We start from the raw sequence: 12,936 nt of genomic DNA, 5'->3' as shown, positions 1-12,936 counted from the left end.
GCAACCACATGGTGGCTCACAACCATCCATAACAAGATCTGACTCCCTCTTCTGGAGTGTCTGAAGACAGCTACAGTGTACTTACATATAATAAATAATTTAAAAAATTATTTATTTTTTTATTTATTTTATTTTTTATTTTTTATTTTTTATTATATGAATATTAATATTAATATGAATATTAATATTTATATAAAAAATTATTTATATTTTTATTTATATGAATAAATCTTTAAAAAAAATATCAAGCATTTAATCCCAGCAGAGTCAGGCAGATCTCTGAGATTGAGGCCAATCTGGTCTACAAAATGAGTTCTGGGACAGACAAAGCTGTTACACAGAGAAATTCTGTCTTTGGCAAACCAAAATCAATCAATCAATCAATCAAAGCAATACTATGTGCCGCTCTCCCCCAACAAAATAAAAGAAGCAAAAGGAAAAAATAAAAAAAAGCTGGGTATAGTAGTACATTCCTTTATCTCAGCAGTCAGAGGCAGGTGGATCACTTGAGTTCCAGGACAGCCAGGGCTACCAGAGAAACCCTGTCTCAAAACCAAAAGGGAAAAAATAAAAAGCCAGCTGCCCAAGTTTGCATGAAAAACCTTACAAACTTTACTAAATTGCATTGTGTAAAAACAAAGTAGGTTGTTTATGAGAGCTCATTGATAGTGGGAATGAGAAATGAGATATCGTTCTGTTATATGCTGCTGGTATAGCTCCAGAAGCATCTTGAGGGCATAAGACTAGTTGTTTGTTTATATAACTTGTTTATACCTCCACAGGGATGAGGATATGGATGGAGAATGGGAGGCTCCTCAGATTGCCAACCCTAAGTGTGAGTCAGCCCCTGGGTGTGGTGTCTGGCAGCGACCTATGATTGACAACCCCAATTATAAGGGCAAATGGAAACCTCCCATGATTGACAATCCTAACTACCAGGTTTGTGTCTCCTGATGGTTTAAGTGTTTTTATTAATTTGTTCGTGTCTGGGCAATAGTGAGGCCAGCAAATCAAACAGAGAAAGTAAACTTAAGAGACAGGTGAATATTGGGCTAAACATAAAACCTAAAAAACAGGAGAGAGGGGTGTTTGAACTTGCTATGTGAATATCTTAGTTTGGGTTTCCATTGCTATGAAGAGAAACACCATGACTAAGACAACTCTTAGAAAGGAAAGTATTTAATTAGGGCTATCTTACAGTTTTAGAGGTTGACTCCATTGTCATTATATTGGGAAGCATGGCAGCCTGCAGGCAGACACAGTGCTGGAGAGTTCTACATTTTGATCAGCAGGCAGCAGAAGGGAACTCTGTGCCATATTGGGTACAGCTTGAGCATACAAGAACTCAAAGCCTGCCCCAACATACTTCCTCCAATAAGGCCACACCTAATAGTGTGACTCCCCATGGTCCAAGCATTGAAACACACAAGTCTATGGAGCCCATTTCTCTTCAAACCATCATAGTGATGTATATCTAAAAATAAAAGTAGAGTAGAACAACTTAGGGTGTGGATACCCTATTGTTGAGTACATAGATTGGCCATAAGGGAACTGTGATGGGAGTTGGATCTTGCCATGTCAAGTCAGTTAATTGCTTGGCCTCATCAGTCTTCTGCCAAAGATAGATACATATGAAGCGGTAGTAATATGTATATTGAAGCTATGAAGCTCCACTTGTGTTCTAGGAAGGTACCAATGTAGATCCTTCCTGGCTTCAGTTTCTAAACCAAAAAAACTATAGTCATAAATTTTCACTTACACTTTCAGATGTATGGTGTATCTATATGCATATATTTTATATGTTTTTCTGTTGTAAAATGTTTTTAGTTGTCCATTTAGATAACTATTATCAAACAAAAATTATACTTTAGCTTGCCATTTGACTATCTGAATATGTTTTTGTTACATGCTTGTCATTCTAGCACTTGGTTATCTACATGAGGACCAGGAGTTGAAATGTCAACTTCAGCTATAACTAAGAAGATCAGGAATAGGTCAAGGCTATCCTGGCCTATATGAATTCCTGTTGAACCAAACCAAACCAAATTGACATTTAGCTATTCTGTTGGCCACCACCAATTGTGTTTTGTTGAGGATTAGTATTGAGACTGATCCAGTGTCTCATGCATGTTAGATGGAAGTGCTATGTCTCTGGCCTACATCCCTAGCCCATTGTTCTTTTAGAATCATTGTGGCTAAAACTATCAAAATTTTTGTAGTCACTATGTTTTTATTTGCTCTCTAGAGCTAAATTACTAGTTACTAATTGAATACTGTACATTTTATTTTTTAAATCAGTTATGGGAAATGGCTTTACTGACTATATTCCACCATCACTTGTTAAAGATGGAGTGAGCTACACAGGACCAGGTGTTGGTTCAGAATAAGATCCTGCAGATTGGAGACTGAATTTTGTGGAAGATCATAATTCAGTATAAAAACATTACTAGCATGTATTGTTCTGTGGTTGTTTAAATTTGACAGTTAATGTTTATCTTCTTTGATCATGTAAAATGAGTCTTACATAGATTTTCTTTTTTCTTTTCGTTATTATCTGAAATGATGTTTTGAAACTTCTCTTGTCTCTGTCCCCCACCCAACCTCCCCCAACCCCCCCAATCACAAACTAGGGAATCTGGAAACCAAGGAAAATACCCAATCCAGATTTCTTTGAAGACCTAGAACCTTTTAAGATGACTCCTTTCAGTGCTATTGGTTTGGAGCTCTGGTCCATGACATCCGACATCTTTTTTGACAACTTTATTATTAGTGGTGACCGAAGAGTAGTTGATGATTGGGCCAATGATGGTTGGGGCCTGAAGAAAGCTGCTGATGGGGCTGCCGAGGTTAGTGATTGTTCATTACTTGTGGATTTATATCTGCTTTTGGGGGAGACTGATTAATTTTCTTTTTACTTATTCAGTGTCAAAATATATAACTTCTAGACTCCTATTCTGGCTTTCCAACCCTATGTTATATATATGTTTGTATTTGTATCTGTTTATCTTTTTTGGGGGGGTGGGGTCTTCAAGACAGGGTTTTTCTGTGTAGTCCTAGCTGTCTTAGAACTTGCTCTGTAGACTATGCTGGGCTCACTCACAGGGACCTACCTGCCTCTGCCATCAGTGTTTCAATTAAAGTCATGTGTCATCGCACTTGGCTTAAGTATGTTTTTTTTGTTGGTTTTTTTTTTTTTTTTTAAAAAAACTTTTTTTTTTTAAATGTTTTATTTATTTATTTATTATATGTAAGTACACTGTGGCTATCTTCAGATGCTCCAGAAGAGGGCGTCAGATCTTGTTACAGATGGTTGTGAGCCACCATGTGGTTGCTGGGATTTGAACTCAGGACCTTCTGAAGAGCAGTCGGGTGCTCTTACCCACTGAGCCATCTCACCAGCTCCCTAAGTATGTTTTAATGCACTGAAAATGCTGAATCTTGGTTGGAATTGGATGGAATTTTCAAGTAACTAATGGTGTTGAGTTGTGATTTGGATGGCCAGAAAACTGGTAGAAAGATAATTTTTCCTGTTTCCTTTTTGCAGTTATTACAAGCCACAGTTTGCACCTATGCAGGTGAAACTTCATGATGGTTAAAGCAGTAAAATGAGAGATTTTTTTTTTTTCCTAATTTTTATTTTTTATTTTACTTAGTTTTTCAAGACAGGGTTCCTCTGTGTCTCCCTAGCTGCTCTGGAATTCATTCTGTAGACCAGGCTGGCCTCAAACTCAGAAATCCGCCTGCTTCTGCCTCCTAAGTGCTGGGATTAAAGGCGTACACCACCCACCACTGCTTGGCTTTTCCTAATTTCTTAACGTGCATAGCTTGACTCCTTTGGAAATAAAGGAGTTAGTTGTATGATTATGAAGCAGTCAGTCTCGTCTGTATTTGGTGTCGTAAACCAGTTCTCTGAGTTACTGTTGTTTTGTATTTCAGCCAGGTGTAGTGGGGCAGATGCTGGAAGCAGCTGAAGAGCGTCCATGGCTTTGGGTGGTCTATATTCTGACTGTAGCTTTGCCAGTGTTCCTTGTGATTCTCTTCTGCTGTTCTGGAAAGGTAGGAATGTCTAAATAATTATATCCACTGAGATTTTCTTTAGTAGTAGTACTGTAAATACTGGGCCATGTTTTACAGGGGCTCTTTGTATCCCAAATGATGACAGGATGTAGAGTCCCTTGATTGTCATTTCACTCTATTCTTCTCCTTTATATGGAGTGAGCCTGTCTAGGGGAAAAACAACAATGACTATAAGATCACCCATCTTGGTACAAACTAGTTTTCCTCATTATTTCTATTCTTTTTTATCTATGATTTCTTCCCTGCCTACACTCTCTCAAACAATACATACTGTGCTTTTAGGTTCTACGGCCTCAGTGTTTTTCTTATTCAGACCTTGTTTCATGCTGTCTCCATTAACTTAGGATTTTATTTAAATTATTTACACTTTGTCAGATCCTAAGGTGTCTTTGTCCCTTACCCTCACACTCCCTGTTGGGGTCTATGAGTCAGCCTGACAAGCTTAGCTTGTGCCTCCTTACCAAGTCTTGGTGCTTGCTCTGGTTTTCATGATGCCTCTCTCCTTTAACTTCCCTCTCAGTCTCCCTCCCATGGGGCAAACATGTAGAGTAACATCAATGTCTTTCACATGTCTGCATAACTTCCCTGTACACAACCTTGGATATAATTTTGCCTGTAAACTTTCAGGAATTGAGGGGTAATATATTTGTTACAACATAACCATGGCTCCTACACTTGGCAATATTTCAGAAACAGTCCAATGCTATGGAGTACAAGAAGACGGATGCTCCCCAGCCAGATGTGAAGGACGAAGAAGGGAAGGAAGAAGAGAAGAACAAGGGGGATGAAGAGGAAGAAGAGGAGAAGCTTGGTGAGTGGAGTGTAGAAACCTGTTCTAAACCCTTACTAACAAAACAAGCTATAGTAGATGTTCTTAAATGATGCTTTAATTATTCTCACAAATCTATGTGAAGATCTGTTCAGTGGTTTTATTTTCTGTCCTAGAAGAGAAACAGAAGAGTGATGCTGAAGAAGATGGTGGCACTGGCAGTCAAGATGAGGAAGATAGCAAGCCTAAAGCAGAGGTAAGGGAGGGATAATAAACACTTCAGCCAACAAGACTGACAGTAAAGAGATTTTTTTTTTTTAAAGTGTGTGTTCAGAGTGGGGTATAATATATACGTGTGAGTGCTTCAGTTGCCAGAGGTGATGAATCCCCCAAGGCACTGGAGTTACAGGTGTCATGGGTCCTCTCAAAGAGCCATATGTGCACTTAAGCACTGAGCCATCTCTGCATCCTGGTAGGGCTTTTCTTTTCTTTTTTTCTTTTTTTTAAATAGGAGAACCAAGTTTTTAACAGTTTTTAACATTTATATCTCTTCACTGTCTCCTTAAAGGTATTCTTGAATACCACTGCATTTTAAATTATTTTTTGGTTTTTTAAGGCAGGGCTTCTCTGTGTAGCCCATTGTGGCCTGGAACTCAGAGTTCTGCATGCCTTTGCCTCCCAAACTTTTTGAGACAGGCTTTCATGTAGTCTACACTATCCTTTCATTCTGTGTAGTCAAGGGTAATATTTATTGATCTTGTAATCTTCCTGCCTCCATTCCTGGTATGTGCTCATACAGGTATGTGTTCTACCCTATTTTATGTGTTGCTGTGGGTGCTCCCAAGAGCACCTGGATTCAGTTCTCAGTACACATATGGTGGCCCACAGCGATCTGTAATCCCAGTCCCTGGGGTTCTGATGCCCTCTTCTGGCCCTGAGCGCATCAGGCATGCACAGGGTAGAGGTCCAGATGCAGGCAGTTAAACTCCATTTAAGGTAAAACCCTCCACCTCTGCCGAAGATTAAACCAAAGTGAACCCTGCACCGCAGTTTAGAAAGTTAATAGGTAGGGAAGTACATGTTTTCTGAAAAGAAGGACTAAAACTGAATTCCTATCATTCCAGTACCTGTCACAGTATACCTTTTCACCAATTGAATGGCTTAAATGGTTGTGGAAATTTGGCAGCATTTTTTTTTTTTAAATACACTAACTAATATGGACTTTTCTTTTCAACTAATAGGAGGATGAAATTTTGAACAGATCGCCAAGAAACAGAAAGCCACGAAGAGAGTGAAACAATCTTAAGAACTTGATCTGTGATTTCCTCTCCCTCCCCTTCCCTGCAAATGTGGTCCTAGGAGAGGACCTGGTGTACCTTAGGTGGGAGCTCAGAAAACCTCAAGATGTCACCATCAACAGGTTCCAGTGAATACTAGCCTGTAATTTTAAACATCTAGCAGTAAATAATTGCAGTTGTAAAGGACCCTGTTTCTGTAGAAAGGAAAACATTTAACATAATGGTTGTGAAATGTAACATGAAGCAACTAACTAGTGTTTTGTTGTTTTTAAAATTTTCCCGGTTTGTCTTTTTTCCTTTTCCTTTTTTTTTTTTTTTTTTTTTTTTTTAAAGATACAATGATAGAATTTTTGCCAGTTTAAAATCTTGGCTTAATTTAATATATTAATTTGTTCATGCAGAAATAACACCATTAGGAATGCTAGGGAGAATGAATTGCAGTTTTTATAACAATTTTTTTAAGTTTGGTATTAAAGCATTCATGTGTCTGTCCTAAAATTGTAATCACGTTCAAGTGTAGTCATTTGTGGTTATAATCTTGTTTTGTGTGCTTCCATTAGTTAATTCCTCTTAAGGACAGGAGAGAGATTGGATGGAAGCCCAAATTTATATCAAAGTTCCTTTTACATTGTATTGAATAGACCCAAAAAGAACTAAAAGGCGACTTTCACTTGGTCATTTCACATCAGATCATAAAGTGCAGTGTTCTGTTGCCCTAGGGACTGCTCCATTCACAAACAGATTTGCAGAGGAAAGGAGCTGGCTTAATGCAGCAGTTCATACTGTACTTCTCACATAGGAGGTCTGACAGCTTGGGTCCTCTGGAGCACAAGGCTTTTTAAGGAATGCTGGTGGTGCCTGAGTAGATAATTACATCACTTATTCCACTGTGTTGACACTGTTTTCCTCATGGATCTCCTCCGGCCCTAGCTTTCTCTGCTATGCATTTTCTTCACAGCGCAGCTTGCAGTCCGTTGCTGAAAATTATAAGCTCTGCATAGTGTTGGCTTTACTGTGATGACATCTGTTTCTTCTTTTTTAGCTGGCCCACACCTTTCTAGGGTCCAACTACAGGATGGATTACAGACTTTCCATTAGTGTCTATTTCTTTTACTCTGTGTAGACTTTAGAAAGTCTAATCCAGAGATGGGCCAATTCAGAATTGACTATAATTGAACACATGCTAAAAGTATTTATGGGAGGATTGACACACAGCATGAGTTATTTGACTTTTGTAGGATATTTAAAATCTTCATTTGCAGTTCATGTAACAGTTGTGTCTTAAAACTCACATAATAAAGCAGTCCTGTTCAAAAATTTTTATTTTATTTATTTTTTTTTTTTTTGTGGCTTGTAGAATTTTTTAAAAGTGAATTTAGGGCTTTCATTTTTGTTTTATGTTTTTTGTTTTGTCTTTCATGTGGAATGCAGATGGGTGCTAGAGGAGCCTCTCCCACATCACTATAGTGTAATATTATTACACCACACTGAAGTGTATTCAGAAACAGATGTTTCAATTTCATTCTTTCTCCAGAGGTGGTCCAGTTGTACCAATGATACTATTCCTTGCACTGAATATATATAAACACTCTTTGGTGTTTATATTGGGGAAATACTGGGAAAGAAATATATTTGTTAAGGATGAAGGCTGTATCTGTTGTCTTTATAAACACTGGTTCATTTCTTTTGAGGGTGGAATGCATTTTTTTTCCTGTTCAGTGCTTTATCACCATCTGTTGTTTGTGGTCACAGTGACCATAGCTATGTAGCGGACGTTTCCAAATGTATAGAGTGAAATAAACAGTTACTAGCAAGAAATGAATACATGTCTGCAGGTTTCTCCTTGAAGCAAACATGGGGATGATTGCTTTTCTAGAAATCTGTTTATCTGTTTAATCATTCTACATTGACATTGTTTTGTGACTACTTTATATTCACCCAGGCATTGGTGGTATTCATTACCTTTCTGGGTCCCTCTTCCTCCCTCAAGGTTCCGTTGAAGCTCCAACCTCCTTAAATGCCTGACAAATTAGTGAATGATGAGTTTTCAGCTCTTAAAAAAAGCTTAGAGGGCAGGTATTGTAGCTCAGTGGGTAGAACTGCCAAGCATGTGCAGGGTTCCATGGGTCTGATTCCTGGCACTGAATTAAAATAAAGGCCCCTATATTCTGATTTTCTATGCTGGATTCCTTGTTGTAAAATGGCCACACCAGTAGTACTCTTCTATTGTCCACTTTTTAGATTGTCACACTGCTAAATGACATTACATTGAAGCCCCGTGTTAAATATCTGCATCATAACATTGAATGTTTTTACAGTTTGAATAATGGTTAATTAAGTCTTTTCTCATAGGCGAGCATAATTTAGTTTTGTATTTAACTTCGTCTGTTTAGTGATTGTTTAATCATTACCATTGTGTAAAATGGACAACAGCCCAAAACCGGGAAGTTTTTTCATTGCAGGCATTTGAATCAGTGCTCTACCACTGAGCTATACCCTGTCTTCCTAGATACTATTCTTTAGGATATATGGAAACTATTGTAAGGTTTTTTGGTTTTTCTTTTTGTTTTTGTTTTTGTTTTGGTTTTTTTTTTTTGGTTTTTGGTTTTTTTGTTTTTCGTTTTTTTTTTGGAGATGGGGTTTCTCTGTATAGCCCTGGCTGTTGCAGAACTCACCTTGTTAGACCAGGCTGTCCTCGAACTTAGAAATCCGCCTGCCTCTGCCTCTCAAGTGCTGGGATTAAAGGCATGCGCCACCACCGCCTTGCTTTTAAAAGTTTTTATTAGAAACATTTTCTCAGGCTCCATATTTAAGGATACTATTCGAAGTCATGCCCAGGATATTTTGTGTTTTAGGTTGCTTCCTGAATTCATACACTACAGAGTTTTGAAGATAACCTTGCACTTCTAGCTGGGCATAATGGTGTGATCTGTAACCCCAGTATTCAGAAGTCAGAAGCAGAGTGAGGCAGGCCAGCCTCAGACAATATGTTTGAGGGTAATCTGGGGTACCTGACACTAAAAATTTAATAGTGGGCTGGAGAGATGGCTCAGCAGTTAAGTACCCACTGCTCTGCCAGAGGTCCTGAATTCCCAGCAACCACATGGTGGCTCACAACCATCAGTAATGGGATCCGATGCACTCTTCTAGTGTGTGTCTGAAGACAGCAGCTGCAACAAACTCATGTGGTCCTGGATTCAGCCCTTCATCACTGCACACAAAAGTTGCTGATTTCACTTGAGTGCTAATTGTAATGCTTAGGAACTGGGAAGCAGTGTTCACTTATCTTTGCCATTCCTGCCACCAAAAAACTTAGAATTCCTTTTTCTTTTTTTAACCCCATTTGCATAAAAACACTTGGCTGTTAGCTTTCTTCCTTGTAATTTTAAAAATAAAACTTTCATGAAGAGGTTAAGGGTGACGTGTTGTGAGTGCCTTGTAAGGTCTTCTAGTGCAAAGCCTCCCAGCATCTCCTATGGCAATTTGGGTGTCAGTAACCATCTAGAATGTTTTTTGGTCCTTTCCTGGCTTTTAACCTTCGCTCAATTGCTTGCTAGTGGCATCACTGGAACCCAGTGCTTTGGACTGGATTTTGAGTGACTCAATTTTATATATCAGTCGGTTTGAGTGTATGTTCCTGTAGATCTAAATAACTCCAGTCCCCAGTATTGAGGCCCTCCCTCCCCTTCAAGTAATTAGCTATCGCTCACAGTACCAGTCAGTGATTCCTCTCTACTAGGTCTCTCAAGCTCAAAACCATTCTGATCAATTACGTGGCTGTTTGTAAGGAATGAGGTGGGAAATGGCTGACCTCGAAATAGTGTGGGTAGACTAAAAAGATAGACAGCTTTGGACATCTGGGTCTTAAGACTTCCACCTCTCTTAGACTTACCCCGCGTTCCTCACGAACCCGGAAGGGACTGCCCTCAGGGGGCGGTGTTCTGAGAACGTGGCTCTTCATGGATAGGTTCCTGTCAGTCACAGTCCACTCTCCCGCACTGAGCCCGCCTCGGGGCTTCCCTCCTTGCCGGAGTGCTCGGTTTAAATACCCGAAGATTCCTGACGCGCTTGTCCCACGCCCTCGGGCAGTGCGTTTCCTGTGATTGGCTAGAGCTTCGGTCCATCAGCAGTGACGCAGAGTTCGCCGGCCCAGACCCCGCCCTCTTCCGAAAGCCCCGAAAACAATTTTAAGATGGCGGCGGCAGCGGCGCGGAAAACAATGGGGCAGGGGTATAGCGGACAGGCCGAAGCCTGAGGCGGGCGGCGTTCCCCGGCCTGGAATCGGGCCGAGCGGGGCCGGAGGAAGACCCGCCGCCGCGCCCGAGCCCGCTCCACAGCCCGGCCGGACATGGCGCGGGCGTGAGGCGGATCCGGGCCGCCAGAAGCGGAGGAACCCGAAGTGCCAGCCGGCGCCGGGAGGCCCGGGCCGGGCCAGTGCCGCCCGCGGCCCATGGTGCTACCCACCTGCCCCATGGCGGAGTTCGCGCTGCCGCGGCACAGCGCGGTCATGGAGCGCCTCCGCCGGCGCATCGAGCTGTGCCGGCGCCACCACAGCACCTGTGAGGCCCGCTACGAGGCCGTGTCTCCCGAGCGCCTGGAGCTCGAACGCCAGCACACCTTTGCCCTGCACCAGCGCTGCATCCAGGCCAAGGCCAAGCGCGCCGGCAAGCACCGGCAGCCGCCCGCCGCCGCCACGGCCCCGGTAGCCGCTCCGGCCCCCGCCCCGGCCCCGGCGGCCGCGCGCCTGGACGCAGCGGACGGCCCGGAGCACGGCCGCCCGGTCGCGGTGAGTAAGACTGGCGCCTGCCACAGCAGAACTCGCTCCCGAAAACGCCTCTTCCGGCGCGGATCGGGCCTCGGGGAAACTTTCCCGAGCGCCCCCATTACTTAGTCTGGGTCCTGGGAGGAGGCTAACATGGCAGGGCGCTTGTCATCTTCGAGAAGTGGCACTGCGGTGTACTTTGGGAAATCGTCCCCGTGAGGACTTGAGTGAAGTCGGGGCTGGAAAAGCAGGAGGTTAGTTACTGGTAGGCTTTTCTCCTAAACTTAATTCCCAACTGATGAGAACTTGGTCTTGGAACAGACCCGCGCTGCAGTTGCCTAGGATGTAGGGCGTTCTAGGCCTGGCCTCGCACAGTCTGCAGATGTTGATTGGAGCTTTGCTTCGTGGAAGTTAGTTAGGGCTTTAATATGGAAATAAGTCTCCCTTCAATTGACAGTATCCCGCGGCTTCCGAATGGAAAATTGAAAAGTCTTTGGAAGCTTCGGTAAACGGAGTTGCTTAAAAGGCATTCTTTTTGACCCCCCTCCAGCCCCGCAGAGGAAACTTTGGAATTTGTGAACGCCTGATGCCTGCTATACTATTGACAGTTCCAAAATTAACCTACTAAGCCTGTTAAAAAACGTCTGATAATATTAATAGTTGTTGAACGGGGGAAATGACGTTACTTGTTGGTCAGCTGTGCCCTTTGGTTTTTAGTAGCTAATCCCGAGATTTATTGGTTAGAAGTTTTGCCTCCCTGAAACTGATTTATAAACCGGAAACCTGTGTGGAGGGGGGAGGGGGAGGGGTGTTACAAAATTCTTGGTAGTTTAAAAGTAAAATTTTACAACACTTAAGTTGTTCGGTAATTCTAATTTATGTCTTCATTGTCTCTCACTTGGGCCGTTGTTAGAACTCTTCCCTAACTGGTGGTTAGCCTTTCAGTCACTTAATACCCTTTCTCTTGAAATGTTAGAAACTTTTGTGTTGCTGGAGGGAATTAAGTTTAATCTTCGCTTGGCTTTCGAACCAGCCTGAGCTACCCTGTCTTTTCATGTGCCCCACAGGGCTGTTGCTTTCCTTCTTTCCCACACTATCCCCGCTGCGGGACCACACGGCAGAACACTCGGGTTCTGACCCAGCTGCTCGATCGAGTCTTCTCATCCTCACTTTCCCGAATGTAAATCGAGGGTATGTTATGCACCTTACAAGGTTTCTTGAAGGAATCAAATGAGTATGAGGTTAGGTGTGGTGATTCCTGCCCAGTAGGAAGGAGGAAAGAAGAAATGACAATGGATGGGATGTAAGCAGATTTCTCAAACTAAACGGCTGCTTGCAGGATCTTTCTCAACATTTCTGAATCCTGCCGTCCTTCCAGCCACAGCCTACCTTTGTCTGCAGTTGGTGAAAAACCAGCCCACAGCAGAATCTCCTCTCTAAATACAGTTATGAAGTATATGTATTTGTATGTGTGTATGTATGTATACATACATGTTTCTGGTTTGTTTTGCTTTTACTTCTTTTTGTTTGTTTGTTTGTTTTCTTTTTTCAAGACAGAGTTTCTCTGTACCCTACCTCTGTGGAACTCACTCTGTTAACCTCAAACTCAGAGAGATCCATCTGCCTCTGCCTCTGCCTCTGGAGTGTTGGGATTAAAGGGATGCACCACCACTGCCCAACTTACACCCTTGGTTTTTAGCACATAGTCACATATTACGTCAACCATCCTGTGTCTTGCCAAGTAGACTGTAAGCTTTGGAGCCTGAAAAAGGCTTGGGCTAAGTCCCATTCATATTTTAGGCCATCCATATACTTGTTAAGTGATTGATAACCAACTTGGGTGCGCTTTACTCAAAATGACTTAACTAACATCTTTCTTTGCCTTTGCCCAGTCCCTGTCGGACTGAGCCTAAGACATTGTAATTATTGGTTGTCTTAGTTGGGCTTTCTATTGCTATGAAGAGACTCCATGACCACAGCAGCTTTTCTTTTTTTTTTTTTTTTTTTAAAGATTTATTTATTTATTATAT

The 12,936-nt window shown here is 41.9% G+C and overlaps 2 protein-coding genes across 2 annotated transcripts in view; both read left to right on the top strand.

The window, feature by feature from the left end:
• Positions 1-7,966, top strand: part of Canx (calnexin) — a 33,018-nt gene extending 25,052 nt beyond the window's left edge. Inside the window, exons 9-14 of the mRNA XM_029545755.1 lie at positions 783-939; positions 2,631-2,846; positions 3,937-4,056; positions 4,768-4,888; positions 5,023-5,102; positions 6,088-7,966. Of these exons, the coding sequence (XP_029401615.1) occupies positions 783-939; positions 2,631-2,846; positions 3,937-4,056; positions 4,768-4,888; positions 5,023-5,102; positions 6,088-6,141 (748 nt within the window). The 3' untranslated portion in view covers positions 6,142-7,966. The remainder of the gene's footprint in view (positions 1-782; positions 940-2,630; positions 2,847-3,936; positions 4,057-4,767; positions 4,889-5,022; positions 5,103-6,087) is intronic.
• Positions 7,967-10,306: 2,340 nt separating this feature from the next.
• Maml1 (mastermind like transcriptional coactivator 1) overlaps positions 10,307-12,936 on the top strand; it is a 36,493-nt gene continuing 33,863 nt past the window's right edge. The window contains exon 1 of the mRNA XM_021213407.2: positions 10,307-10,930. Coding sequence (XP_021069066.1) covers positions 10,595-10,930 — 336 coding nt within the window. The 5' untranslated portion in view covers positions 10,307-10,594. The remainder of the gene's footprint in view (positions 10,931-12,936) is intronic.

The sequence above is a fragment of the Mus pahari genome, chromosome 14, assembly GCF_900095145.1.
Source record: "Mus pahari chromosome 14, PAHARI_EIJ_v1.1, whole genome shotgun sequence".
In the NCBI taxonomy this organism is placed as follows: domain Eukaryota; kingdom Metazoa; phylum Chordata; class Mammalia; order Rodentia; family Muridae; genus Mus; species Mus pahari.
Note: the sequence above shows the minus strand (reverse complement) of the source record. Positions and strands in the feature narration are given on the sequence as shown.